The sequence below is a fragment of the Eriocheir sinensis genome, chromosome 37 (assembly GCF_024679095.1).
Source record: "Eriocheir sinensis breed Jianghai 21 chromosome 37, ASM2467909v1, whole genome shotgun sequence".
Lineage (NCBI taxonomy): Eukaryota > Metazoa > Arthropoda > Malacostraca > Decapoda > Varunidae > Eriocheir > Eriocheir sinensis.
The window spans coordinates 15,510,326-15,537,825 of NC_066545.1; the positions used below are offsets into that span (position 1 = coordinate 15,510,326).

A 27,500-nucleotide genomic window follows, 5' to 3' on the forward strand; every position below is an offset into this window, starting at 1 on the left:
TTTTTTTCTTCATCTCTTCTTCCCTTCTTTTCTTTCTTATGTTCCTTTCTTCTTCATCCTTCTTCATGCCTCCAGTATTTTCCCTCTTTCCCTTCCTATTCCTTCCTTCCCCTTCTTCTACCCCCTTCATTTTCATATCCCCTTCCCTTCCTTTTTTTCTTCATCTCTTCTTCCCTTCTTTTCTTCCTTATCTTCCTTTCTTCTTCATCCTTCTTCATGCCTCCAGTATTTTCCCTCTTTCCCTTCCTATTCCTTCCTTCCCCTTCTTCTACCCCCTTCATTTTCATATCCCCTTCCATTGTAAAGATTTCTACGAGTCTCCATCCCTTCCTCCTCTCTTCTGCAGGACAACCAGATCGTGACGGGTGTGCTGGGTTATGCCTACCGCGGCTACAACAGTGTGCTCCTGGCCCTGCACCCCGTGGAGCCACAGCACGCAGGGACCTACGTGTGCGAGGCGTCCAACACGGCGGGCGTCCACTCGGCGGCCATCCGGGTCATCGTGGGTAAGGACAAGGAAGAGAGGTCACCAGGGCCTGTGTACATGAGTGTGAGGGTCAGGTCAGTTAATGTACACTGCAATGGAGGGCTCTGATGTTGCCCTTTATCTGGCTAACCATCCACGCAAAAAGTACTACTTGTTATGTATCGTCACCCATCATTGTGAAGAATAGATTAATACATATGAGGATAGTAATAATAGTAATGATAATAGTAGTAGTAGTAGTTCCATTTCACCCAGCAGCATGTATAATAACAGGAAAAATAGCATTGTACTAATTGTTCTTTGTTATCAGTAGTACAAAACGATTAACGGAGCCTCGTCTGTTAATGTGTGTGTTGGCAGTAACCTTTCCCTCCCTTTGCAGACAGCAGCGGGGCCAGGCAGAAGGCCGAGGAGGGGGACAAGCCCCACACGGATGAGATTCTGAGTAAGTTGTGCTGAGTGGATGGATTGAATGTACGCCAGGGAGGGATTTAGCAGGCAAGGATTGAGTGTGCAGAAAGGGAGGGCTGGATCGGAGAACTGGAGACTCCTTCACTCTCTGCACTCCCATAGAGGAATTTTATATAAGGGGAAGTTACAGCAGAAAAATAGAGAGATAGATAGAGGTTGTTCATGATTGACTAATGATATATGTGCGTCAAGAACAGAGATACACATAGATACACAACCTGAGACGTATAACAACGAACGCACTGATCAAAAGAAAATTCCAGATTGGGTTATAAGAGTGTAGCCATCATATCGTAGCAAAATGTCCATGGTTTGAATGATATCTGTGCGTCAAGAACAGAGATACACATAGATACACAACCTGAGACCTCTAACAACGAACGCGCTGATCAAAAGAAATTCCAGATGGGGTTATAAGAGTGTAGCCATCATATCGTAACAAAGTGTCCATGGTTTGAATGATATCTGTGCGTCAAGAACAGAGATACACATAGATACACAACCTGAGAGCTCTAACAACGAATGCACTGGTCAAAAGAAATTCCAGATGGGGTTATCAGAGTGTAGCCATCATATCGTAACAAAGTGTCCATGGTTTGAATGATATCCGTGAGTCATTGAGTCTCATACAATCATAAGTCATATCGTAGCATTTTTAGGGGGTATTTATTTATTTTTATTTGAATGATATCCGTGAGTCATTGAGTCTCATACAATCATAAAAGTCATATCGTAGCATTTTTTGGGGGTATTTATTTATTTTTATTTGAATGATATCCGTGAGTCATTGAGTCTCATACAATCATAAGTCATATCGTAGCATTTTTAGGGGGTATTTATTTATTTTTATTTGAATGATATCCGTGAGTCATTGAGTCTCATACAATCATAAGTCATATCATAGCATTTTTAGGGGGTATTTATTTATTTTTATTTGAATGATATCCGTGAGTCATTGAGTCTCATACAATCATAAGTCATATCATAGCATTTTTTGGGGGTATTTATTTATTTTTATTTGAATGATATCCGTGAGTCATTGAGTCTCATACAATCATAAAAGTCATATCATAGCATTTTTAGGGGGTATTTATTTATTTCTATTATTGAGCAGGATTTTGTGGTTGTCATCTTTTCCCCTCACGAACAGCTTCCATTACTTTTTTTTAAACAGTAGAGGAAACAGTTCAGAGGCAAAAAAATAGGAAACAATAATATAAAAAAAAAACCCACTACTCACTGCTCCTACAAAAGAGTCGAGAGGAGTTGCCGAAAGATAGGTAAAAAAAATACAGGTGTCCGTCCCCCACACAGGTGACATCGCGACCTCCCTGAGCGACGTGCTGGCGGAGGGTGAGTGCAAATGCGACACCATGTTCTTCATCCACGCCTCCACCGACGCCCCGGCCAACACCATCGCTGCGCAGGCCAACCTCGTCCACACCATCGCTGACCAGATGTAAGCTCCACTAAAGTCGCATCACTTCAAATAGTCCGTTTTTTTTGTGTTGTTGTTTTTGTTTTTGTTTTTTTTACAGTAGAGGAAACAGTTCAAGGGCCAAAAAAAGGGAAATAATAATATAAAAAAAAGCCCGCTACTCACTACTATTGTCACATCATTTCAAATAGTTGTGTTTTTTTTTTTTTTATTATTTATTTATTTATTTATTTATTTATTTATTTATTATTTTTTTTTTTTGTAGTATAGGAAACAGTTCAAGGGTCAAACAAGGAAACAACAATAAAAAAAAAAAAGCCCGCTACTCACTGCTCCTGCAAAAGAGTCGAGAGGAGTGGCCGAAAGATAGGTCAATTTCGGGAGGAGAGGCGACCTGATACCCTCCTCTCCCCCCCCCTTCTGCTCCGCCACACAGTCCCAACACCTACTTTTCCCTCTCATATGTTAGCTAAAGTAGAAAATAAATTACAGTCATCCCTCAAACAGTACGGTTTTCAATAGATCGGTTTCTGTTTTATGTGGATTTTCGTAGAAGATTTTTTCAGGATTTTTAAATTTCCCGACGAGCCAGAAATTTAAAAACCCTAAAAAGGTCTTCCGTGACGATCCGTATAGAACCGAAACTGAACTATTGGAAACTGTACTATTTGAGGGGCGACTAGTAAGAAATAAAAAAAAAAAGTAAAAAAAAAAAGAAAAGAAAACACTACGGTCGGTATTATGTATTATAAGACACATTGGCATCTCACATCAGCTATTTCTAAAGGTCAAAGAAGGGGTCAGTCTGGTTCTAATGAGTGTTTCTTTAGGTTCACGGTACAGAGGAAGGGTCAAACTACCACCAGGGTCATAAAACTACTCCTGGAAATGCCCACAACTCCTAAGAAAGCCTTGTCGAATATGGGTTCTTGGGCGGCAAAATGTCTTATAATATTTCTAGAGGTCAAAGAAGGGGCCAGTCGGGTTCTAATGAGTGTTTCTTTAGGTTCACGGTACAGAGGAAGGGTCAAACTACCACCAGGGTCATAAAACTACTCCTGGAAATGCTCACAACTCCTAAGAAAGCCTTGTCAAATAGGTGTTCTTGGGCAGCGAAATGTTTTATAACACAACCCTACATCTCTTTCACGCTTCGGGCAGGATCTCGGAGACCAACCGCGTGAGCATTGTGACGTACTCGGACTACATCGACTTCAAGCTGTCCTTCGGCGAGGGGACCAACAACTGTGCGCTGCGGGATGCCTTCAAGGACCTCACGCACCAGCAGTGGACGACGCGGCTCGAGCCAGTCATGCGCGACACCTTCAAAAAGTTCCGCAAGTCCAAGGGATCCTGCAAAGTCATGTGTGAGTGGTGGTGTTGATTGACTGACTCTTAAATTATTCTTAACCCGGATTTCGCCTTCACTGGTAGCCTGGTAACATGTACTCCCAGGTCCTTCTCTGCCTCTGTGGTGGATAGTACAGTGTTTCCCATGTGGTATTGGTATGCTGGATATTCCCTCCCAAGGTGCAGGACTTTACATTTTTCCTCATTGAATTGTAGCAGCCACTTTTTGTTCCTTTCCTGTAGCTTGGTGATGTCTTCTTGTAGGAAATCCGCAGTCAAGGGATTAAAGGCTTCGTAATGTTTGCTTGTTCATGTGTAAGCTCATTGCCATCATTCTCATCTTTCCTTATTATCTAACTTCTCCCTCTCCTTCCCCAGTCCTCCCCATCTTCGGGTCACTTGGGGCTGAGGGGGCTGACATTCTAGGGGCACAGCATCTCAAGAAACTCGGGGTCAAGATCTTCATCCTGGAGGTGACGCCCGTGGCCCTGGGCAGTGTGCAGGAGATGGCTTCCAAGCGCGGCGACGGGCACCCCTACCACTGGCGGGTCCCTCAGCACATCTGGCCCACCATAGTGATGAACATGAAGTACATTGCCGAGGGTGAGAAGAGGAAGGGGTGAAGGGGTGAAGGGGAGGGATGGATGACTGACTGGGTGACTGGTTAGTGTATTGTTGAGGGTGAGGAGATGAGGGGGTGAAGGAGTGAAGGGGTGACTGAAGGGTTGAAGGGGTGGAGGGGTAACTTGCTGGGTGACTGGTTAAGTGAATGGTTGCTACATTGTTGAGGGTGAGGAGATTAAGGAATGGTTGAGTGGGTGGAGGGATGACTTGCTGACTGTTTGGTTGACTGAGTGAGTGGGTGGTTGACTGACTGGCTGGTTGCTTTAATGGATGGCTGACTAACTGGTAGACTGAGTGACTGGATATGTGAATGGATGGCTGACTGATTGGTAGACTGAGTGACTGGATATGTGAATGGATGGCTGACTGATTGGTTGACTGAGTGACAGACTGGCTGGTTGGATGATTGACTAAATGACTGACTGGTTGGATAGGTGACTGACTGACTGACTGGATGATTGACTGACTAACTGGCTGACTGGATAGAAGGCTGGCTGGCCGACTAACTGACTGGATGGATAAATGGATGACTGACTGACTGACTGACTGGTGGAATGACTGTCAAACTCACCCCACTAATCTCTCTCTCTCACACCTTTTAAATCCACCCCCTTCAACTCCACTCCTAACAGAACCACACTCCACTCCTCTCTCCCACACCTTACCACTCCTATCAAAATTCCACTCCACTCTCCCACACCTTACCACTCCTATCAAAATCCCACTCCACTCCTCTCTTCCACACCTCACCACTCCTAACAGAACCACATCCCACTCCTCTCTCCCACACCTCACCACTCCTATCAAAATCCCATCCCACTAACACCTCATTCACGCCTCACCACTCCGTTCAAAGTCCCACACCCACTATCACCTCTCCCTCACCTCACCGCACCTCCCTCCCGTCAACAGAGGTGGTGGGATGCATGCCGAAGGAGAAGGACATCCCGGGCGTGTGTGTCGGGGAGGACGGGACTTGCACCAACAGCACCATGTGTCGTGGGATGGGATATGGGTGCACGGATGGACGATGTATCTACCGGGAGTGTAACATCAACCCTCAACAGCCAGGTGAGGGGGGTGCTGTATGGGGGGTTGTGCTGGGTGTTTCCTGGTTTTGTGTTGGGTGTAGTCTGTCTAGTATGCTGTGTATGGGTGTATCTATGACTGGTATAGTGGGGTCGTTTAGGGAATGTATTTTATGGGTATAGTCTGTTCCTCAGGTCTCTGGATGGTATTTGTCAAGCCTTTTCTGATTAGCTGGATTACTCTCTTGATCTCATGTAGGTTGTCAATCACTTATGCGCTTAAGGTAAATTTTTCTATATTATCTGCCTCAGTCTTCCTCTCATACAAGCTAGACAGTCGAGTAATGAAATGTGGCTTGCCGTGACCATAGACTTTTACGCGTCGCTGTTTAAGGAATGCTTCGTTCATAATACAACACTTGGGGTAAATTTTCTATATTATCTGCCTCAGTTTTCCTCTTATACAAGCTAGACAGTTGAGTAATGAAACGTGGCTTGCCGTGACCATAGACTTTTACGCGTCGCTGTTTAAGTAATGCTTCGCCTGTAACCAACCACTTGTCTTATAGGGTATAGAAAGCTGCTGTTTGTCTGGTGGAAATCGCACTGAAAAACTACTCTCAATCTCCTTGTGCTAAATGTGTCAGGGGATTTCCCAAGACTTTATATCGTTCTTGATGTTATGTTACTTAGAATTTGTTACATAAGCTCCACTAAGTTGTTTTAAGCCTCATAATCTAGCATCAATCAACTACTTATTTACCTTTAATTAATGAGAAAAAAAATGTTAACCTTCACATCTCTTCCTCTTCCTGCCTTGCTTTGCCTCTCAAGGAAGGGCACATCCAGGTAAGGCTCCCAAGATGTGGCTGTCAGGGAGTGGCTCAGGAGGGGATCATTAGTAGGGGTGTGACTGACAGGGTTTGGCTGAGAAGGGATGGACAGGCAGGGATGTGGTTGAAGAGTGCAGGACAGACAGGGGTGTGGCTGGAGGGCAAGACAGACAGGAGAGGAGGTGTGGCTAACAGGGTGTGGTTGAGGAGGGCAGGACAGGTAGGGATGTGGTTGAAGAGTGCAGGACAGACAGGGGTGTGACTGATGGAGGGCAAGACAGACAGGAGAGGAGGTGTGGCTAACAGGGTGTGGTTGAGGAGGGCAGGACAGGTAGGGATGTGGTTGAAGGGAAGGGAAATGAGGAAGGAACAAAGGGAGAGAAAAATAGAGGAAAAGAAAGGAACATTAAAAAAAGAAAAAAAAAATTCCGTCATTAAAAAAAAAAATTAGGGGTTCATCTCTGTATTTCCGCTGTTTTCCCAGGGTGCTGCAGCGACGAGAGCCCAGTCAACCGCTTCTGGTGTGGGGACGTGACGGGGCAGTGCACGGCCACCAACGCATTTTGTGACGGCATCGTACAGTGCATGAACGGGGCTGACGAGGGCCGATGCTGGACGAGTGAGTTCCCGAGTGCTTGTGGTCCTTAGAGAAAGCTTGTTATTACTTGTCTTCTTTTAATCTTATTCTGAATGACTGTTGTGATGTTTGTCGAGTGAGTTCATGTGTACTTTTGGTATTAATTTAAAGCCTCTTCATTTTGTTGTTGTTGTATTCTAAGAGCTTGTGGTCCTTAGAGAAAGCTTGTTTTTGTTGCTTATTCTAATGCTGATATATGGAGTAGAATGAAATAGGGAAGTTGAAGAGGAATAGTAAAATAGGACAGTAGTTAGGGGCAGAAAAATGTGATGATAGTTAGAATAGAAAATAGAATATAATTAAAGAGAAAAATAGGAAAATAGGAAAAAATTAAAATAGTTACGTCCAGGAAAAAAAAATGACGATATAAAAATGTAAAAAAAAAAAACCAGGACAGAATAATTTTACCGAGACCTTTCATTTACATCACTAACACTTTCCCTCCAGCCCCGTGCCCCCAAGACAAGATTGCGCGCTGCCAGACGAGCACACTGTGTCTGGACCTGATGGACCTGTGCAACGGGGAGCCAGCGTGTCCGGGTGGGGAGGACGAAGACCCGCGATTCTGCAGGTCCTTCCCATGCCCCACAGACAGGCCCTTCAGGTAAGACTCAAAAGGACTCGGGAAGAAACGATAGATATAAAATTATTTCACATTTTTCTTTCTTTCTTCTTTCTCTCTCTCTTCTACATAACTTGTTTGGGGTCTTCGTGGTGCAGTGGTTAGCACACTCGGCTCACAACCAAGAGAGCCCGGTTTCGATTCCCGGGCGGAGTGGAAAAATTTGGGTGGCTTTTCCGATACCCTACGCCACCCAGCAGTGAATGGGTACCAGGTATTAATCAGGGGTTGTGTCCCTTCTCCTGGGGTCTGTTCCCTTCTACTATGATTCCTTCCCCTTCTGTCTCTCTCCGGCATATGACCACAGATGTTGCGCCGACTAAACGAAACTTTCCAAACTTTCCGTAACTTGTTTACCCACAAAAAAAAAAGTCCACTCCCTCTTTCAGCTTCCTCTATCCCTCTCTCTTCTACCTAACCTGTTTACCCACAAATGCCAAAGTCCAGCATCCCTTTCAACCCTCCCTCTCGTCCTCTCCCTCTCTCCCTCTCTCTCCCAGGTGTCGTAGTGGGAAGTGCATCGCCAGGGAGAGCCTGTGTGACGGGGTGTTCAGGGACTGTGCCGAGGGGGAGGACGAGCTGTTTGAGTTCTGCAAGACGGTCCACATCTGCCCGGCCGGTCGGTCCTTCAAGTGTGACTATGGGATTTGTGTGCCGGAGCAGATGGTGTGTGACGGAACCTTTAATTGTCTTGACGCGACGGACGAACTGGTATGTGACCGAAAACACTGTCCGGCTGAGCGCCCCTTCAAGTGCTTAAGTGGCCTTTGTATCAGCATGGATCAGGTATACTACTTGATGCCTACGTGTGGTGCCCCGTCCAAAGGTGCTAGACTGTCTTACTCAGCCTCTTGTATTTGCCGACCTCCGACCCAAAAACTGCCTCGTGGACCCCAATAAGGAGATTCACTTATAATTATCGTTAAAATAGTTAATTCCTGATGTTTCTTGGCAATAGTTAGGCGTCAGAATCCGGTAAATACTTTGCTCTGAGTACGACAGTCTGGTAACGGTGGTCTGTCCTCTCCTCTCTCTCTCTCTCTTTCCTCCATTGATTCTCTGCAGTTCGTGGAAACTCAAAATTTTGTTCCCTTGTCTTGTGCTGTCTGTTAGGTTGATATTTTAAGACACCTTCGCTTCTCACATCAACAATTTCTAAAGGTTAAAGAGGGGATCAGTTGGGTTCTAATGAGTGTTTTCTTAGGTTCACGGTACAGAGGAAGGGTCAGACTACCACCAGGGTCATACAACTACTCCTGGAAATGCCCAAAACTCCTATGAAAGCCTTGTCAAATATGTGTTCTTGGGCAGCGAAATGTCTTAAAATATGACCCTAATTAGTGTCTTGGTAAATAATATACTAAACTTAGGTGATGTAAGTTCCCCTTCTCCTACCCCAGGCCCACACCCAGGGAATATTTGAGCCCCTTCCCTTCCCCCTATGCCACTGGTTAAATAGGTTAAATGCTTCCCATGGGGCTGTATACCTCCTGTGAATTCATCCCCCTCACTCCCAGCCCCACACCCAGGGGATCTTTTGCCCCCTCTCCCTCCCCTGCCACTGGTTAAATGCTTCCCCTGGGGCTGAATTCCTCCTGTGAAGTCATCCCCCTCACTCCCAGGCCCACACCCAGGGGATCTTGTACCCCTCTCCCTCCCCTGCCACTGGTTAAATGCTTCCCCTGGGGGCTTCAATCCTCCTGTGAAGTCATGATTTTCTATAGTAATTAATTTCCTTCAGTCCCTGCTTTGGTCTGATCATTGGCCCCTGTTTTCAAAGTCATGGTTTTCTATAGTAATCAATTTCCTTCAGTCCCTGCTTTGGTCTGATCATTGGCCCCTGTTTTCAGAGTCATTGTTTTCTATAGTAATCAATTTCCTTCAGTCCCTGCTTTGGTCTGATCATTGGCCCCTGTTTTCAGAGTCATTGTTTTCTATAGTAATCAATTTCCTTCAGTCCCTGCTTTGGTCTGATCATTGCCCCCTGTTTTCAAAGTTATGGTTTTCTATAGTAATCAATTTCCTTCAGTCCCTGCTTTGGTCTGATCATTGGCCCCTGTTTTCAGAGTCATTGTTTTCTATAGTAATCAATTTCCTTCAGTCCCTGCTTTGGTCTGTTCATGAAGCCAATCACGACATAAATGGAACTGCTTATTGCCTGACAAGCCTGAAGTAAAATTAGAAATGCATTGAATCTTGAAATCGGGCATGCACAGATGACTGGTGGCCCGCGTCATTACTTTCCCCCTGGGCCGTATTACAAGTCGAATTCGAGAAGTTCCGGGTCCCCACTGAGTTACTCATCCCGAACTCTGTATACCCTACACCCATCCACCCAGCAGTGAATGGGTACCAGGTATTAATCGGGGGTTGTGTCCTGTCTCCTGGGATCTGTTCCTTTCTCCCATAATTCCTTCCCCTTCTGTCTCTCTCCGGCATATGACCACAGATGTTGCGCCGACTAAACAAAACTTTCCAACTTTCCCAAACTCTGTAGGGACACAAAACTTCTCGGATTCGTCTTGCAATACGACCCCCTGGTTCCTGGCTGTGGGTTTGGGTCCTCCACGCACAGCACTACCTCTAGGATGTATAGACAAACCAGAACATGTGTATAGTTGTGGTAGATTGAACTCCATTAACACTGTGTTGGGCCAGACCAATGGGAGGGGAAGTGACTGGGATATATGATTCTTTGTTTCTTTATCCAGGGTGATCATAAAGCACTGAGAAGGACTGACGTTTTCAAGGGAAACTGTGGCGTACTTGTCTGAGGATATTTATTTATTTTTACAGGAAAGGAAGCAGCTCAAGGGCATTCAAAAAAAAGTGTCGAGAGAAAAAAAAGCCCTCTTAACACTGCTCCTAAAAAAGATAAATGTAAAGAGTAGCCAAAAGAGAGGTCAATTTCCGTGATAGACTCAGTCAGACGTCAGGATGTATGCTGAATGTTATATAAACTAACCTCGTAACTCAATTGATGTATGTGCATATCGCTATATTTGTGGATGCGATAGTTTTTTGGGGGTCAGAAATCGGCAGTGAGTAGCGGGCTTTTTTTTTTATTATTTGTTTTGTTTTCTTTTTTTTTGGTGCCCTTGAGCTGTCTCCTTTGTTGTAAAAAAAAAAAAAAAAAAAAAAAAAAATATTGACGTTGCCCTAACCTTCCATCGCTGGTCCCTGATACCCGAGACCCAGGCCTATTCATCATCACCAGTGTGCAAATGTGACTGACGAGCTTGTGTTGGTAGTGTTGTTGGTAGTTTGGTTGATTTCTCACTGACCATATCCAGCATCACCAGTGTACCATATGTGACTGACGAGCTTGTGTTGGTAGTCTTGGTAGAGTTGGTTGATTTCTCATTGACCATACCCAGCATCACTAGTGTACATATGTGACTGATGAGCTTGCGTTGGTAGTCTTGGTAGAGTTGGTTGATTTCTCATTGACCATACCCAGCATCACTAGTGTACATATGTGACTGACGAGCCTGTGTTGGTAGTCTTGGTAGAGTTGTTTGGTTCTCATCGACCATACCCAGCATCACCAGTGTACATAATGTGACTGCTTGTGTTGGTAATGTAGTTAATATAGGTCCTCATCTTCACCCCCTGTCCATCTCCTCCTCATCTCATGCTTCACAGTCCCTGCAGAGAAAGGCCACAGCTTGCATAGTTTTGTCCGCCCTGCCTGACGTGAATGGAGAGTGTTACGGTTAAGACTGAAAATTAAGAATGTCTCCTTGAATGATTTAGGCTTTGGTGGAGTTGCGTATTGGTTGCCATGATGCGTAAATGTGGTGTACGGAAAAGCCCTCTCTGTCACCATCCTGCCTGACGTGAGTGGAGAGAGAGTTACGGTTAAGACTGAAAATTAAGAATGTCTCCTTGAATGATTTAGGCTTTGGTGGAGTTGCGTATTGGTTGTCATGATGCGTAAATGTGGTGTTCATGAAAGTCCTATCAGCCAGATTTATGTATTGTTGCCTAGGTACTTAAATACAAGCTGAGATAATATATGAATGTGGGTGATTGGGCTTCTCTGGGCACCACATAATGATAAAGCCTTTGATATGAAAGGTCCGGCTTACAAGAAGTGGCTGCCAGGTCCTGTTTTGCATCTCATTACGGTATATACTCATGTAGAAGTTTTCCTTCACTGTGAAAAAAAAAAAGTGAAAATCCGCCCCATACGGGTGGCCTCGAAAAATCATTACAGAAATCAGACTTCTTGCACGAGTATCTACAGTAACCTTTAATTCCTCAAGTCCAATCAGTCTTATTTAAAACTGTCCTGTGAATTTCTAAGCAACAAGCCTTAATATATAACTGACACCAGGGATGGAGTATTTGTGTTCGGTATTCATATTCGAATACCTACGAATATTGTATTTGGGTGTATTCGTTTTCATATTCTAATGAATGTTGATAGAAATCAAAGCATTCTCATTCTTATTCGAATTCAAAGGGAAAGGATTCATATTCTGTGGATAATCTGACGAACACTTCAAAATTTATTATCAGAAATAACAGCCGTTGTTCCTTACAACTCCAGTCTTCTGCTGGGCGGACGAGTCACCGTCTTGTACAGTACAGAGTTAGCAGACTGTGACAGTGTGCCTGCTGGAGGCTGACTCAGTTGCCACTTGCCAGTGTGGACGCTGAGTGTGTGTTCATGAGCTCATTTTACTGTTGCATAACTTCATAACAGTTCTACACCCAGTTACGTCAAGAAGGTATTTTCAATGAAAAGTATTCGTGAATGTATACATGAATACTTTCAAAAAGTATTCGTGTTTGTATTCAAATTAAAACCATTTCAGTGTATTCAAATTTGTATTCGTTGGAATTTGAAGTATTCATATTCGTATTCGAATACACAATTCTCGTATTCACTCCATCCCTGACTGATACCCACGTATCATTCACACGTCACCTCATATCCACCCAGTCAGACATGCCCAAGTTGTAGGATCCATGAGAACACCTTGTCTGTCATGTCTCAGTTGGCTCACTCATTTTGGTGGAGTGACGTTCCATCTTCTGGTCTCGTTATAGAAGCAATATTTTCGTGTGTGATCGTTTTATTCATCCAGCGTCTTGTCCAGCCTTCTGTCATGTAATTGGAAAGGTATATCATGCAGAAGGAGGAAGACAGCACTTGATCACCGTGTTGAACTTGGTCGTGAAACAGTCCTTTTTTTTGCATATGTAGAAGAAGCAGTTTTTCATGTGGTTATTTTTATGCATTGGTTCATTCAGTTGTCGGCCCACACATGACTTCAGGTGGTCGGACACTTACACCCTATTCTTGGTGCTTCTCGTGTGCAGGTATGTAACGGCGTGCGTGACGGGTGTGACGACGGCTCGGATGAACAGAACTGCACCAGCGTCCTCTGCCCGGCCAGTCGCAGCTTCAAGTGTACCAGTGGACGCTGCCTTGACGGGTAAGGGAGGGAGGGAGTGCTGGGTTGTGTATACTGGTGACTCTCTGACCACGCTAATCACATAGGAACATTAGGAATCAGGAGGCTATTTTTTGTGGGTGGGACTTTTTTGGCATAACATAACATGGTATGCGATGTAATGTCCCAGCAAACCTCTAGAGTCCCACATCCTCCTCAGGGGCTTGGTGTGCGATGGGCGGGATGACTGCGGCGACGGCAGTGACGAGCTGAACTGCCCGACGCCATCAAGACCTGAAGCGTCAGCTGTGCCGACGCCCCCCGAGTGCCCAAGCAACACCTTCACCTGCAACAACGGCGCCTGTGTACCTGTGACGCGGGTGGGTGAAGCGGGAGTCCTTACGTCCTTGTGTGTCTTAGTATTGCTTCTTTTGGGTTCATATATAGGCAAACACACACACACACACACACACACACAAAAAAAAAAAATGTATATATCACTCCCATCATTCCAGGTGTGTGATGGGAGGAAGAACTGCTTGGAGGGCGAGGACGAGGCTGACTGCGACAAACAAGAGTGCCCCGCCGCCCGCCCACACCGGTGCAAGGACGGCTCATGCGTGGTGGCCTCGGCTCCCTGCAACAACATCAAGGAATGCGCTGACGGCTCTGACGAAATCAACTGCACGCACCCCGACCCCGACCCTGATGCCGACTACGAGGAGTACGACGATTACGAGGAATACGAGTATGATTCCGAGACAGAGAGACCAGCACCCACCACCACCCCGTCAACCACCACAACCACCACCAAGAAAACACAGCCCGAGCAGACGATGGTGGAGCACAAGACACACCACGAGGAGACTGACAACGAGGAAGGGTCGCACGAGGCTCCGACGGTGCTCGAGGAACCTGACGCTGAGCCTGAGGTTGAAGACGAGCATGATATTGAGGCGGCCGAGACAATGCTTGAGGAGGTAGCGGAGAGAGAACCAGCTGCCTCCAGTGAGCAAGGCGTGGGTGCTGCCTTACATGTGGGACCATCTGGCATCCTGACTCTACTCCTGGCACCAATGTTCGTCCTAGGGGTGTGGACGAGGTGAAGACCCATCGTAGCGTGACCCAGTGTTGTTTTGGATCACATCGCCTCTTACGAACGACCTTGAGAAAGAACATCAGTAGTACTTGGGGATGGACTTTTCAGCCTCATGTTGTGATCTAATGTTGCCATGGATGATGAGAGGAGAACATCGTGACTAGAGAACAGCCCAACGGAGGACCACCAGTAACGGAGAACGGGTTAGAGAACGTGCCCCACTACTAGAAAACAGCGTGACGGAGAAACACCAGTAACGGAGAATGGCTTAGAGAACATCATGAATAGAGAACAGCCAAAAAGGGACCACCAGTAACGAAGAACGGCTTAGAGAACATCATGAATAGAGAACAGCCAAAAAGGGACCACCAGTAACGAAGAACGGCTTAGAGAACATCGTGACTAGAGAACGTGCCCCACTACTAGAAAATAGCCTGACAGATGACCACCAGTAATGAAGAACAGCTTAGAGAACATCGTGGCCAGAGAACAGACGGCACTACTAGAGAACAGCCTGACAAAGGACCACCAGTAACGGAGAACGGCTTAGAGAACATCGTGCCCAGAGAACGAACGTCACTACTAGAAAACATTGTGACGGAGAACCACCAGTAACGGAGAATGGCTTAGAGAACATCATGAATAGAGAACAGCCAAAAAGGGACCACCAGTAACGAAGAACGGCTTAGAGAACATCGTGACTAGAGAACGGACGTCACTACTAGAAAACAGCGTGACGGAGAACGGTTAGGGAACATCACGTCACTGCTTTGAGCCTCAAGATGTGACGCTCTGTTGTTTTGGAGGATAAGAAAACAGAGAAAACATTGCCATTAGAGGATAAACTAAAGAAAAATGAACATTACCACCTTAAGACAGTCTGAAGGAGAAACATCACTAAGAACAGACTGGAGAGAGACAAGAACATCGCTGCCGGAGGATTATTTAGACCAAGAACATCAATTGAAAGCACTCTAGAGAAAGAAAATTACGAAGAAAAACCATTAGAAAGAACATTGTGGCTAATTTAAGACTACATAGGCCTGAAACATAAAGTGGGGACAGTCTAGAGAAATAAAATTACTTAGAAAAGCCATTAGAAAGAACATGGTTGCTACTTAAGAACTACATAGGCCTAAAACATCAGTTGAAGACACCGTATAGAAAGAACACTATCAAGAACAGCCTATGGAAAGAACATTGTGGATACTTGAAGATCATAGGCGCAGAACATCACTGGAAAACACTAGAATAAGAACATCGCATTAGAAGAGCTTGTAGGACTCCTGAGGTTCCAGTGCAGTGAAGGAAGGAAGGAAGGAAGGAAGTCTGTATGTACTATCTAGAGTCCTTTTTGCTCGACCGACTAAGCGACGAAGAGAAAAAACATTGTGGTCGAAGAAATTAAAAAAGAAGAAGAAAAAAGAAGTCTCAAGGTGCTGGTTGGAATTCATGAGTCCCACTGTAGCCAAGGACGAAAAGAAAAAAAGTTAGAATGGATTAGAACTGTATTGATATTGCTTTTCGTTAGACTGAGAGAGAGTGGAAAAAAACTGATTGTGGTCGAAGAAGTTAAAAAGAAGAAGAAAAAAGAAGTCTCAAGATGCTGGTAGGAATTATAAGGCCCCAGAGTAACCAAGGAAAGAAGGAAAAACTGTGAACTGTATCAATATTGCTTTTCGTTAGACTGAGAGAGAGTGGGAAAAAAACTGATTGTGGTCGAAGAAATTAAAACAGAAGAAGAAAAAAGAAGTCTCAAGGTGCTGGTAGGAATTCTAAGGACCCACTGTAGCCAAGGAAAGAAGGAAAAACTGTGAACTGTATCAATATCCCTTTTCGTTTGACTGAGAGAGTGGAAAAAAAACTGATTGTGGTCGAAGAAATTAAAAAAGAAGAAGAAAAAAGAAGTCTCAAGGTGCTGGTGGGAATTCTAAGGCCCCAGAGTAACCAAGGAAAGGAGGGAAAACTGTGAACTGTATCAAATTTTTTTTTGTTTTGAGAGAGAGTGGAAAAAAACTGATTGTGGGTCGAAGAAATTAAAGAGAAGAAAAAAGAAGTCTCAAGGTGCTGGTGAACTGTATCAATATTGCTTTACGTTCAACTGAGAGAGAGACAGAGTGAGGAAAAAATCTGATTGTCGCCCAAGAAGTTAAAAAAAAAGTCCTCTTAAGATGCCTATAGGAATTCTAAGGCCCCACTGTAGCCAAGGAAAGAAGGAAAAACTGCGTGTGTATTAGATTTCGTTCAACCGAGTGTGTGAGGATAGACAGACTGAAGGTGGTCGCGTTGGGCTGAGAGCGTTGTACAGATATATAAACGTAGTGAGTTGTAATTGTGACTGGCTGAGCAAAAGAGTCCATTGTGTTAAGGTTATATTATACGGTCGAGCGAGTGCGTGCGTGAGTGAGGAAGAAGAAGAAGAAGTTGTTTATGACAGTTCTTTGGGGGCCGGAAATGCGTCTGTGTATTGAGAGTAAGGAAGAGTTTGTGAGTGGCTTGTTATGGGGGTGAGTGTGTGTGTGTGTGTGTGTGTGTGTGTGTGTGTGTGTGTGTGTGTGTGCTGCTAATGATGCTTGTGTAGTTTTAATTTTTATTGATTTTAATTGATTTTATTCATATTTATTCATTTTTTTGTTGCTTGTGGAGTCTTTATTTTAATATATTATTGTTTTCACTCATTTTAGTGTTCATATTTATTCATTGTTATTGCCTTTCAAGTTGTTATTTTTCATTCATTTTTATTTTTATTCACTTTATTCACATGCATTCATTTCTACTGCTTACTTTTATGCTTCCTTATGCTTATTTTCATTCACCCATGAAGGCTGTATATCAGGAGACGCTATTTAAGAAGGGGCCATATTTACGAAGGAAGAGCCTGAGAGGTGATGTTTGAAGATGAGTGCCGAGTGTGTGTGTCGGCCCCCAAAGAACACTGTTACATACCTAGACTCTGGGATGCTGAACTGATACCAAAGTGTTAGTCCTGTAAGGCTACCAAGTCACCTGAGGCTCCGCAGAGTGAAGCTTATATTTGGTAGACACACAGTTCTGGTGGTGACTATATCTTTACTATATACATATGTGCCTGTCCGTGCTGCTTCTCTTAACCCCTTGGCTTCGGATTTCCTACAAGAAGACATCACCAAGCTACAGGAGGGGAGCAAAAAGTGGCCGCTACAATTCAGTGAAGAAAAATGACTTATAGCATACATACATACAGGCCTGTCTTTCCTGCTTCTCTTAACCCCTTGACCGTGGATTTCCTACAAGAAGACATCACCAAGCTACGGGAGGGGAGCAAATAGTGTCTGCTACAATTCAATGGAGAAAAATGTGAAGTCCTGAACCTTCAATACCACATGGGAAACACTCCACTATCCACCACGGAGGCAGAGAAAGACCTGGGAGCGTATGTTACCAGGCTACCAGTGAAGGCGAAATCCGTGCCAATCGCAGCGGACGGGTTAACAGCTCCCTTGATGGCAGGTGCTTGGTGCTGGCCTATGAGAAGGTTGTCATGATATTTGATTTTTTTACGGTAAAGGAAGCAGCTCAAGGGTAAAAACAAATGAAAACAAAGGAGCTCACTACACTCTGCTCCTATTTGAACATATGTCATACTTAGTTTTTGCCATAGAGAGAAATTATATTGTTTTCTGTTGCAATTCAGAAAATGTTATCGTCACGGAAATCTACCATACATGTTTTTTTACTGTAGAGACAAATGTGTTGTTTTTTCGTCGCCAATCACAAACATTTTATCGTCATAGAAATTTGTCATGCGTATATTTCACAGTAGAAACAAATATATAGTTATCTCGGCAATTCACAAAACCTTACGGAAATCTACCATACATGTTTTTTACTGTAGAGACAAATGTGTTGTTTTTTCGTCGCTAATCACAAACATTTTATCGTCATGGAAATCTGTCATGGATATATTTTACAGTAGAAACAAATATATAGTTATCTCGGCAATTCACAAGACCTTATCGTCATGGAAATCTACCATACATGTTTTTTTACTGTAGAGACAAATATGTACTTTTTTCGTCGCTAATCACAAACATTTTATCGTCATGGGAATCTGTCATGGATATATTTCACAGTAGAAACAAATATATAGTTATCTCGGCAATACACAAGACCTTATCGTCATGCATATATATACTTTACAGACAAATCTATAGCGTTTTCTTAGCAATTCACAAAGACGTTGTAGAGTGAATCAGCAGGTCGTGTCCCACCAGCACTGTGACCTCTGACCTAGTTTCTGATCGGTGGAGGTGAAGGTCAGTGGGAGGTCAGGCCATCCACCACCACCACCACCACCACCTTGCATCCCCGTCAGGTCACTCACACCAACACTTGCACGATCACCACCAGGCCCCGGGCAGAGCTGGATACTCTGCCCGCGCGAGAGGTAGGCTCCCATGTATAAATCTCTCCATGTATACTGTATATTTTTAAACCCTGATACAGACTGACATATATATACATTCTTAGATACGTAGATAGATGTAGTCGTTGTGTATTGTGTATTATTCTTTGGCCGTGACCCCGTGGCGTGAAGGGAAGTGAAGTATGTATTCTGTGCTATAGATGATGGGAAGTGGAGTGTAGCTTGACTGTAAATTGTTTTTTTTTTTTACTTATATAGATAGCCTTGTCTCATTTTGGAAAGCTGTTGGTGGCAATATTAAAGTTCCTTAAAATGCCGCAACACACCTTAAAAAAATATATATATACTCCATCTCAGAAAGGGGGTTATGTAGTCAGGGAAGTACATATCCTGTGCTATACATGATGGAAAGTCGAGTGTAGTTTGAGTTCAGGTTATGTGTTTTTTTATATAGATAGTCTTGTCTCATTTTGAAAAGCTGTTGGTGCTGATATTAAAGTTCCTTAAAATGCCACAACACATCAGAACAAAAAAATATATACTCAAGCAGATGTTTTTCTTATATACGTAGATATCCTTGTCTCATTTTGAAAAGTCGCTGGTGCCAATATCAAACAGTTCCTTAAAACGCCACAACACATCAGAACAAAAAAATATACTCTAAAGCAGATATATTTTTTTTTATATAGATAGCCTTGTCTCATTTTAAAAAGTCACTGGTGCCAATATCAAACAGTTCCTTAAAACGCCACAACACATCAGAACAAAAAAATATACACTAAAGCAGATGTTTTTTTTTATATACATAGATAGCCTTGTCTCATTTTGAAAAGCTGTTGGTGCCAATATCATACAGTTCCTTAAAATGCCGCAACACACCTTAAAAAAATATATATATACTCAATCTCAAAAACAGGATTATGCAGCAGTCAGGTAGAAGTGTTTCGAGTTAAGATAATCTGCAGACGAAGAAAAGGTATGTTGCTAAAGGAAAAAAAAAACACTCCTTGTACATAAAGTCCCCCACACATGCCGTAAGAAGACAAAAAAAACAAAAAAAAACGTACATTCAATCCGAGAAACATTGCGTAGTCTGAAAAAGGAGTTTCGCGTTGAGATAATCCGTCAGAGGAGGAAGGAAGGAAGAAGGCGTGATGCTTGAGGAGAAAAAAATACCCTCCTCGCCAAGTCCCTCGTTCAGGTCACTCACTGGCTGGAGGGTCATTAAGAGCTGTAGATATTCCGTGGCCGCCTCCGAGGTTGAGTCGTCTGATGCCTTAATAAGTAGTCTGGTTACTCTTGTGCTGCCCACCGTCACCATAACCACCGCCCCCTCCCAGCCTCTCGTGGCAATCGCACATTACCACACTCATGCCGCACAAAACCCATATAGGGCTCTAAGTATTGACGCAACACAATGATAGGAGCTGTGTTGGTGTCCGTGGAAGATAGGCAAGTGTTTCATGGACCTGTGTTGGTGTGCGAAAGGTCCAGCAGTGTTTTGTGGACTTGTGTTGATGTGTGGAAGATACGGAAGTGTTTTGTGGATTTGTGTTGGTGTGTGGAAGGTACGCATGTGTTTCGTCTGGTCATCAAAGTCACTGAACATTATAACCACACCACGCAACACCCATATAGGCCGTTAAGTATTGACGCAACACAACGCTAGGATCTGTGTTGGTGTGTGGAAGATACGCAAGTGTTTCATCTGGTCATCAAACATTAAAACCAAGCAACGCAACACCCACACAGGCCTCTAAGTATTGACGCAACACAACGCTAGGATCTGTGTTGGTGTGTGGAAGATACCCAAGTGTTTCGTGGACCTGTGTTGGTGTGTTGAAGATACGCAAGTGTTTCGTCTGGTCATCAATGTCACCTAACATTATAACCACACCACACAACACCCACACAGGCCAGAGAAGACGATGGATGGCAGGGAGGAGGTGGTTTTGAGTTGAGTTATCTTTAAGCCGATGAAGAAGAGGAACCTCGTCAAAAGAACACGTTACGTCACTGAAGTTTGTTGACCGATATCTTTGTAAATATGAGAATGAGATCAATAAAGGAGGCAGCAAGGAGGTCATTCATTACACACACCAAAGAAAGAGGAAAGAAAGACCCCGATGGTTTGGACATGTCAAGAGAGCAGGGGAGGATACAGTGCTGGGAGTTGTGGAGAGATTGGAGGTAGAAGGAAGGAGTAGACCAGTTGGTAGACCTAGGAAAACGTGGAGAAAGTGTATACAGGAAGACTTGGCAGTGATGGGATTGGATGAGCATCAGGCAGAAGACAGAGTAGAATGAAGGAGACCCATTAAGCGTCCAACCGCTCAGGAATAATGAAAATGAATGATGATGAAAAAAAGAGGAAAGAAAAGAAATGAAAGAATGAATATAGGAGTTAAACAGGATATGGAATTTGTGGAGTAGTTTTGAATAGCAGAAAAGAGGAGGGAAGGAGATGAGGGGAAGATGATGATGAATTAGAAGAGAGAAGAAGATAATTGTGATAGTTCAAATGGATATGGAGTTTGTGGATGAGTCTTTGTAAATAGTGGAAAAAGAGGAGGAGGAGGAGGAGGAGAAGAAGGGAAGAAAAGAAGAGGAAGGGAGAGATGATGAAGGTGTGTGTGTGTGTGTGTGTTCAAATCATATTCTCATCTTTTTATTCATTAACTTCTCTTCCTCCTCCTCCTCCTCCTCCTCTTCTTCTTCCTCCTCCTCCTCCTCCATCGTCTCTTCCTCTCCCTTCATCTCTCTTATCTAAACCTCCTCTTCCTCTTCTGCATCATCTTCATTCACACCTCCTCCTCCTCCTCTTCCTCCTCCTCCTCCTCCTCCTCCTCTCTTTCCGTCTCCTCATCTCTCTTACCTGAACCTCCTCTTCCTTTTCTGCATCCTCTCCTTCATCCACACCTCTTCCTCCTCTTCCTCTTCCTCTTCCTCTTCTTCTTACTACTTCGCCTCTTGTTGTTGTTCTTCTTGTTGTTCTTCCTCTTCCTCCTCCTCCTCTTAATCCACACATACCCATTTCCTTCTCCTCCTCCTCCTTCTCTTCCTCTTCCTTCTTCTCCTCTTCCTCTTCCTCTTCTTTCTACTACTTCACCTCTTGTTGTTGTTCTTGTTCTTGTTCTTCCTTATCCTCCTCCTCTCCTTCTTCTCTTCCTCCTCTCCTTCTCTTCCTCCTCTACCTTCTTTTCCTCCTTTCCCTCTTCCCCTTCTTCATACCCACACCTATATCCTCCTCTTCTCTTCTCTTCCTCCTCCTCCTCCTCCTCCTCCTCCTCCTCCTGGCCTAACAACGTACCCAGAGGTCATGAAGTCACCCTGGATCGACACTTACTCAATGGATAAACAAAATCAACTTCAATCAATTCTCTCTCTCTCTCTCTCTCTCTCTCTCTCTCTCTCTTCCGTCATAGAAATAGAGGAATAATAGATAGAAAAAAAGATAGAGAGATAAATAGAACGTAAGATAGAAATTGATAAGAAAGAACGGAAGGAAGGAAGGAAGGAAGGAAGGCAAGGAGGGAAAGTATTGAGGAATGGATGAAGGAGGGAAAGGGAGGGAGGGAGGAAGGAAGGAAGAACTGAATGAAAGAAGGAAGGAAGGTAGAAAGAAGAGAGGGAAGGAAGGAGGGAAAGAAGGAAGGAAGGAAGAACTGAAGAAAAGAAGGAAAGAAGGAAGAATTGAATGAAAGAAGGAAGGAAAAGGAGGGAAGGAAGGAAGGAGGGAAGGAAACGAAGGAAGGAAGAATTTAATGAAAGAAGGAAGGAAAAGAAGGTAGAAAGGAGGGAAGGAAGGAAGGAAGGAAGAACAGAAGGAAGGAAGGAAGAACAGAAGGACGGGGGAAGAACATGTTGCTATGAGAACAAATGTGTGTGTGTGTGTGTGTGTGTGTGTGTGTGTGTGTGTGTGTGTGTGTGTGTGTTTGTGCGGTGAAAGCTTCCAGTCCTTGTGGCGCCAGAGAAGAGAGAGAGAGAGAGAGAGAGAGAGAGAGAGAGAGAGAGAGAGAGAGAGAGAGAGAGAAATACCCGTAACATTCTCCATAAGGCAAAGAAAGTACCTCCTCCCCCCCTCCTCCTCCTCCTCCTCCTCCTCCTCTACCTCCTCCTCCTCCTCCTCCTCCTCCTCTCTACCTATCTCTCCCTTATACCTATAGTACTCTTCTCCCCCCATCCTCCCTTCCTCCCCCTCCTCCCCCCTCCTCTTCACCCCCTCCCCTCCTTCCTTCACCCAAACCCCTCTTCCTCCCTTCCTCCTTCTCCTCCTCCTCCAGAAGCCTCAAGGAATCTTCTAAGGCTCTGATTGGCTGGCTGGGCGTGACGTCAGAGGTCGTACGATGCCCAGGGGAGGAGCAGGAGCCAGGCGAAGGAGGAGGAGGAGGAGGAGGAGGAGGAGGAAGAAGAAAAAAAAATATGGGGAGGGAGAGAAGGCAGAGGAGCAGCAGGAGGTAAAGCTGAAGGAGGAGGAGGAGGAGGAGGAGGAAGAAGAAAAAAAAATAGGAGGAGGCAGAGGAGCAGCGGGAGGTAAAGCTGAAGGAGGAGGAGGAGGAGGAGGAAGAGGAAGAAGAGGAGGAGGAATAAAAAAAAAAGCAGGGGAGGAGGAGGAGGAGGAGGAAGAGCTCTAGGAGGAGGAGGAGGAGGAGGAGGTAGGTAGGCTTGTGAACTTTCCAGCTTGACACACACACACACACACACACACACACACACACACACACACACAGATACAAGACATTAATATCTACAAACTTAAAAATAGAACTACATATATTTTTTTTATCTCTCCATCCTCTCTGTGGGTAAGGATGCTGCACTGTCTCATCTCGTTGCTAGGTATGAGAGAGCGAGCGAGCGAGAGGAAGGGGGAGAGATGGGTGGGAAGGGATGCTGAAGGAGGCAGTAGGAGGTGATTGATAGGGGGGATAGGATATGTAGGAAGCCCTTGTTCAACCCTCCTGAAGTGTCTTGTGATAAGGGCAACGCAGGATAGGAAGTGATGGGAAGGGGAAGGAAAGGATAGGAAGGGATATGGAGGGGGAGGATGGAGTCGGAAGTGGAAGACAGGGAAAGGTAAGGATAGGAAGGGAAAGGAAAGGATAGGAAGGGAAAGGAAAGGATAAGGAGGTGATGGGAAGGGGTAGGAAAGGATAGGAAGGGATATGGAAGGGGAGGATGGAGTCGGAAGTGGAAGACAGGGAAAGGAAAGGATAGGATAGGAAGGGAAAGGAAAGGATAGGAAGGGAAAGGAAAGGATAAGGAGGTGATGGGAAGGGGAAGGAAAGGATAGGAAGGGATATGGATGTGGAGGAAAGGATAGGAAGTGATGGGAAGGGGAAGGAAGGAATAGGAAGGGATATGAAGGTGAAGGAAGGAGTAGGAGGGAGGGAGGGAGGGAAAGGAAGGAGACGTGGGCGTAGTAGTCAAAATCAGGTTCATTGTAGAGTCCTGGAATGACTTTAAATGGATGGGCGGGAAAGGAATGTGTGTGTGTGTGTGTGTGTGTGTGTGTGTGTGTGTGTGATTTAATGGTTCTGCTTCAAAGATAAACAGTCTCTCTCTCTCTCTCTCTCTCTCTCTCTCTCTCTCTCTGTCAGGTTGTATTAAAGTCAGGCGAGAAAAAGAGAGTGGTTTAAAGCGAGAGAGAGAGAGAGAGAGAGAGAGAGAGAGAGAGAGAGAAGGGAAGAATGTGATAAAGATGGGAAACAATTGATAAAGAAGGGGAGTGAGTGATGGGAAAGGGGAGGAGTATATGTTATGGGAAGGGAAATGAGTGATGGGGAAGGGGTAGATTTGATGGGGAAAAGGAGTATGTGTGATGGGAAGGGAAGTATGGATGGGAAGGGAACTGAGTGATGGGAAAGGGGAGGGGAAGGGAAAGGGAAGGGAAATGTCTGAAGAGGAAGGGAAATGTCCAATGGGAAAAGGGAGGGGGAGGGGAAGGGAAGGGAAGGGATATGAGTGATGGGAAAAGGGAGGGGAAGGGAAAGGGAAGGGAAATGTTTGAAGAGGAAGGAAAATATGAATGGGAAGGGAAATGTCCGATGGGGAGGGGGAGGGGAAGGGAAAGGGAAGGGATATGAGTGATGGGAAAAGGGAGGGGAAGGGAAAGGGAAGGGAAATGTCTGAAGGGGAAATATCATGTTAACATATAATCCACATTTACTCCACATCTCCACCATTGTTGATGTTGTTGTTGTTTGGGAGGGGTAGGAAGAGGGGGAAGGAGGGGGAATAGGGAGGAGGAAGGGGGAGGGGGAGGGGGAGTATATGTTTTGGGTCAACGCTCTTTGATCACGTGGAGAGACCCTGGTTACTCTCCCCCCCCCCCCTCCTCTTCTTCTTCCCCTCCTCCTCCTCCTCCTCCTCGACCCCCTTCACTGGCGCCACGAAGACAGTTCAGGTGGAGGAGGTAGTGGAGGAGGTGGTGGTGGAAGAGGTGAAGGGGGGGGAGGGGGGAGGAATGGAGGTATGTGGAGTGGTGGAGGAGGAGAGATGTGTGGAGGAGGAGAGATGGGTGGAGGAGGAGGTGGAGGGTTGGAGGAGGAATGGGAGAGAACGACACAGGACTTGGCCAGAATCTTTGTTGCATATCTCTCTCTCTCTCTCTCTCTCTCTCTCTCTCTCTATCTATCTATCTATCTTTCTGTCTATCTATCTAACTTTCTATCTATCTATCTTTCTATCTATCTATCTATCTATCTATCCATCTATCTATCTATCTATCTATCTGTCTATATACTTGTTCCTCTCTACTCCACCATGCAGGGAACCGAACCCGGGACCCCTGGATTGTGAGTCGAGTGCTTTAACCACCAACCACCCTGTATATTGTATTAAACAGTTCACTAAAGATTTGTAAGGCGACTTAATACCGGATAAAACACACCCTTATAAGTTGTATTTATATATAGACAAACTAATATATAACTTACTAGACAAGTACAATATATCTTTTCCTGTATATACTTGTTAACAAATCAGTATATAATATTCCAAATAACACAAGTACAATGGCTTAATTCTTTCCTTTTCTTACTAATAGATCAAGCATATACAAAAAAAATTTCCCCGTATATTAAAAGTACAACAATATCTTCCCATGCAAATCAAAACAACAAGATTTTTTTCCCTCAAATTAAAAGTAAGTACAATAATCCCCCCAAGCACTCGATCAGCTGGTAGTGTCACGTGACCGATCAGGTGTCCCCTTCCTCCCTTCCCTCACCCTCCCCTTCCGCCCCAGCACACACGCCGGGCACACGCAATCACCAACTATTGTCACTTTTTATCGTGTGGCGTGACTCCCTTTGTCTCTGGACGCCTGCCACTCTACCCAAAGGAGCACGAGGTATTCAGACGTGTGTAGCAACATGGCTGGTGGGTGTGGGAACGGTGTGGAGAGAGAGAGAGAGAGAGAGAGAGAGAGAGAGAGAGAGAGATGCAAGATAGTTGGTTTAAATGCCCATATGCTTCACTTCTCTCTCTCTCCCTCTCTCAGTTTATTGTTTGTTTGTTTTATTTGTTTATTGATTATGACAACGTGTGTGTGTGTGTGTGTGTGTGTGTGTGTTTCGAAGCTTCACAGTCCCGGATCTGCGCGCACACACACACACACACACACACACACACACACACACACACACACGTAGGCCCAGCTCATTAAAACCATTACATCCTTGAGAGAGAGAGAGAGAGAGAGAGAGAGAGAGGCTGCTAATTGGTTACTGGAGTAGGTGTGTTGGTGCTGTTGCCCTGTTGATGCTTTAATGGAGGAGGAGGAGGAGGAGGAGGAGGAGGTAGAGGAGGAGGAGGAGGAGGAGGTAGAGGAGGAGGAGGAGGAGATAGAGGAGGAAGAAGCAGAAAAGAGCTCAGAAACGACAAGAAAAAAAAGGAAGAAGAAGAAGAAGAAGAAGGAAACGAAGAAGAAAGAATAAACAAAAAAATAGATAAACAGAGAGAAATAGACATAGATAAATAAACAGAGATAAAAAGAGAAAGGAAAAAACGAGAGAAATGGTTAAGGGGGCAACTGTTCTAAAAGGCGTACGGTTCGTGTTGACATATTTACCAGTGTTGCCAGGGCGGGCGATGCTGTGTGTTTTGGGGGAGTATGACGGGGCGCTTAAACTCCCTAACCGGTCCATCCATCCATCCATCCCTTTAAATCCTTGCTGTTGTTGGAGGGAGAGAGAGAGAGAGAGAGAGAGAGAGAGATAAGGAGGGTAAGAGGAAATATCGTATGGGAAGGGAAGGAAGGGAAGGGAAGGGGAGGAAAGGGAGGGAGAGAGAGAGGGAGGAAGGGAGAGAAAGATGCATACCCAGAGAGAGAGAGAGAGAGAGAGAGAGAGAGAGAGAGAGAGAGAGAGAGGAAATATAGTATGGGAAGGAAGGAAGGGAAGGGGAGGTAAAGAAAGGGAGGGAGAGAGGAAGGGAGAGAAAGATGGATACCCAGAGAGAGAGAGAGAGAGAGAGAGAGAGAGAGAGAGAGAGAGAATATAAGAAAGATAGAAGTAAAGAAAGAAAGGAAGGAAGGAAAGAAAAATACCTTACTAATCTTTTTTTATTTCTTTACTTAATTTTTTTGTGGGTTTTATTTTCTTCGTCATAATTATTTTTGTTTTGCTTATTAGGTCAAATTTTGTGTTTTGTTTGTTTTTTTATTATTGTTTTTATTATTTATTTATTTATTTATTTATTTATTAAGATTTTGTTTTGGTGACGTAAGGAAAGCTTGTTTGTATCTAGGGTAAGAGAGTGAGTGTTTGTTTGTGTGTGTGTGTGTGTTTGTGTGTTTTGTTCAGCATTAATAATTCTTCTTCTTGTCTTGTTTTTTGTTCTTCTTGTTCTTGTTCTTCATCTTCTTGTTATTTTTCTTTTCTTCTTCTTCTTCATCATAATCTCTTTCTTGTTGTTGTTGTTGTTGTTGTTGTTGTTGTTGTTGTTGTTGTTCTTTTTCCTCTTTTTCTTTTTCTTTTTCTTCTTTTTCTTCTTTTTCTTCTTCTTCTTCTTCTTTTTCTTCTTCCTGTTCTTGTTCTACTACTACTACTACTACTACTACTACTACTACTACTACTACTACTACTACTACTACTACT

The 27,500-nt window shown here is 44.4% G+C and overlaps 1 protein-coding gene and 1 long non-coding RNA gene across 8 annotated transcripts in view; one reads left to right on the forward strand and one right to left on the reverse strand.

Moving 5' to 3' along the window:
• The window catches only part of LOC127008378 (uncharacterized), a 56,425-nt gene extending 40,585 nt beyond the window's left edge, over positions 1-15,840 (forward strand). For 3 of the 7 annotated variants that reach the window (XM_050880384.1, XM_050880383.1, XM_050880385.1), the window contains 12 exons: positions 347-506; positions 870-932; positions 2,273-2,417; positions 3,558-3,763; positions 4,125-4,349; positions 5,283-5,441; positions 6,716-6,850; positions 7,316-7,472; positions 7,991-8,276; positions 12,822-12,937; positions 13,116-13,275; positions 13,411-15,840. In XM_050880384.1, the coding sequence (XP_050736341.1) occupies positions 347-506; positions 870-932; positions 2,273-2,417; positions 3,558-3,763; positions 4,125-4,349; positions 5,283-5,441; positions 6,716-6,850; positions 7,316-7,472; positions 7,991-8,276; positions 12,822-12,937; positions 13,116-13,275; positions 13,411-14,001 (2,403 nt within the window). In that variant the 3' untranslated portion in view covers positions 14,002-15,840. The remainder of the gene's footprint in view (positions 1-346; positions 507-869; positions 933-2,272; positions 2,418-3,557; positions 3,764-4,124; positions 4,350-5,282; positions 5,442-6,715; positions 6,851-7,315; positions 7,473-7,990; positions 8,277-12,821; positions 12,938-13,115; positions 13,276-13,410) is intronic. The other 4 variants (XR_007761054.1, XR_007761053.1, XR_007761055.1 and 1 more) reach the window with 4 other exon arrangements.
• A 659-nt stretch (positions 15,841-16,499) lies between these two features.
• LOC127008379 (uncharacterized) lies at positions 16,500-19,079 on the reverse strand. The gene is made up of 2 exons (XR_007761056.1): positions 18,146-19,079; positions 16,500-17,985 (listed from the first exon to the last, which is right to left on the reverse strand). It is a non-coding gene; the product is annotated as an uncharacterized LOC127008379 (long non-coding RNA).
• Between the last annotated feature and the right edge of the window lie 8,421 nt (positions 19,080-27,500).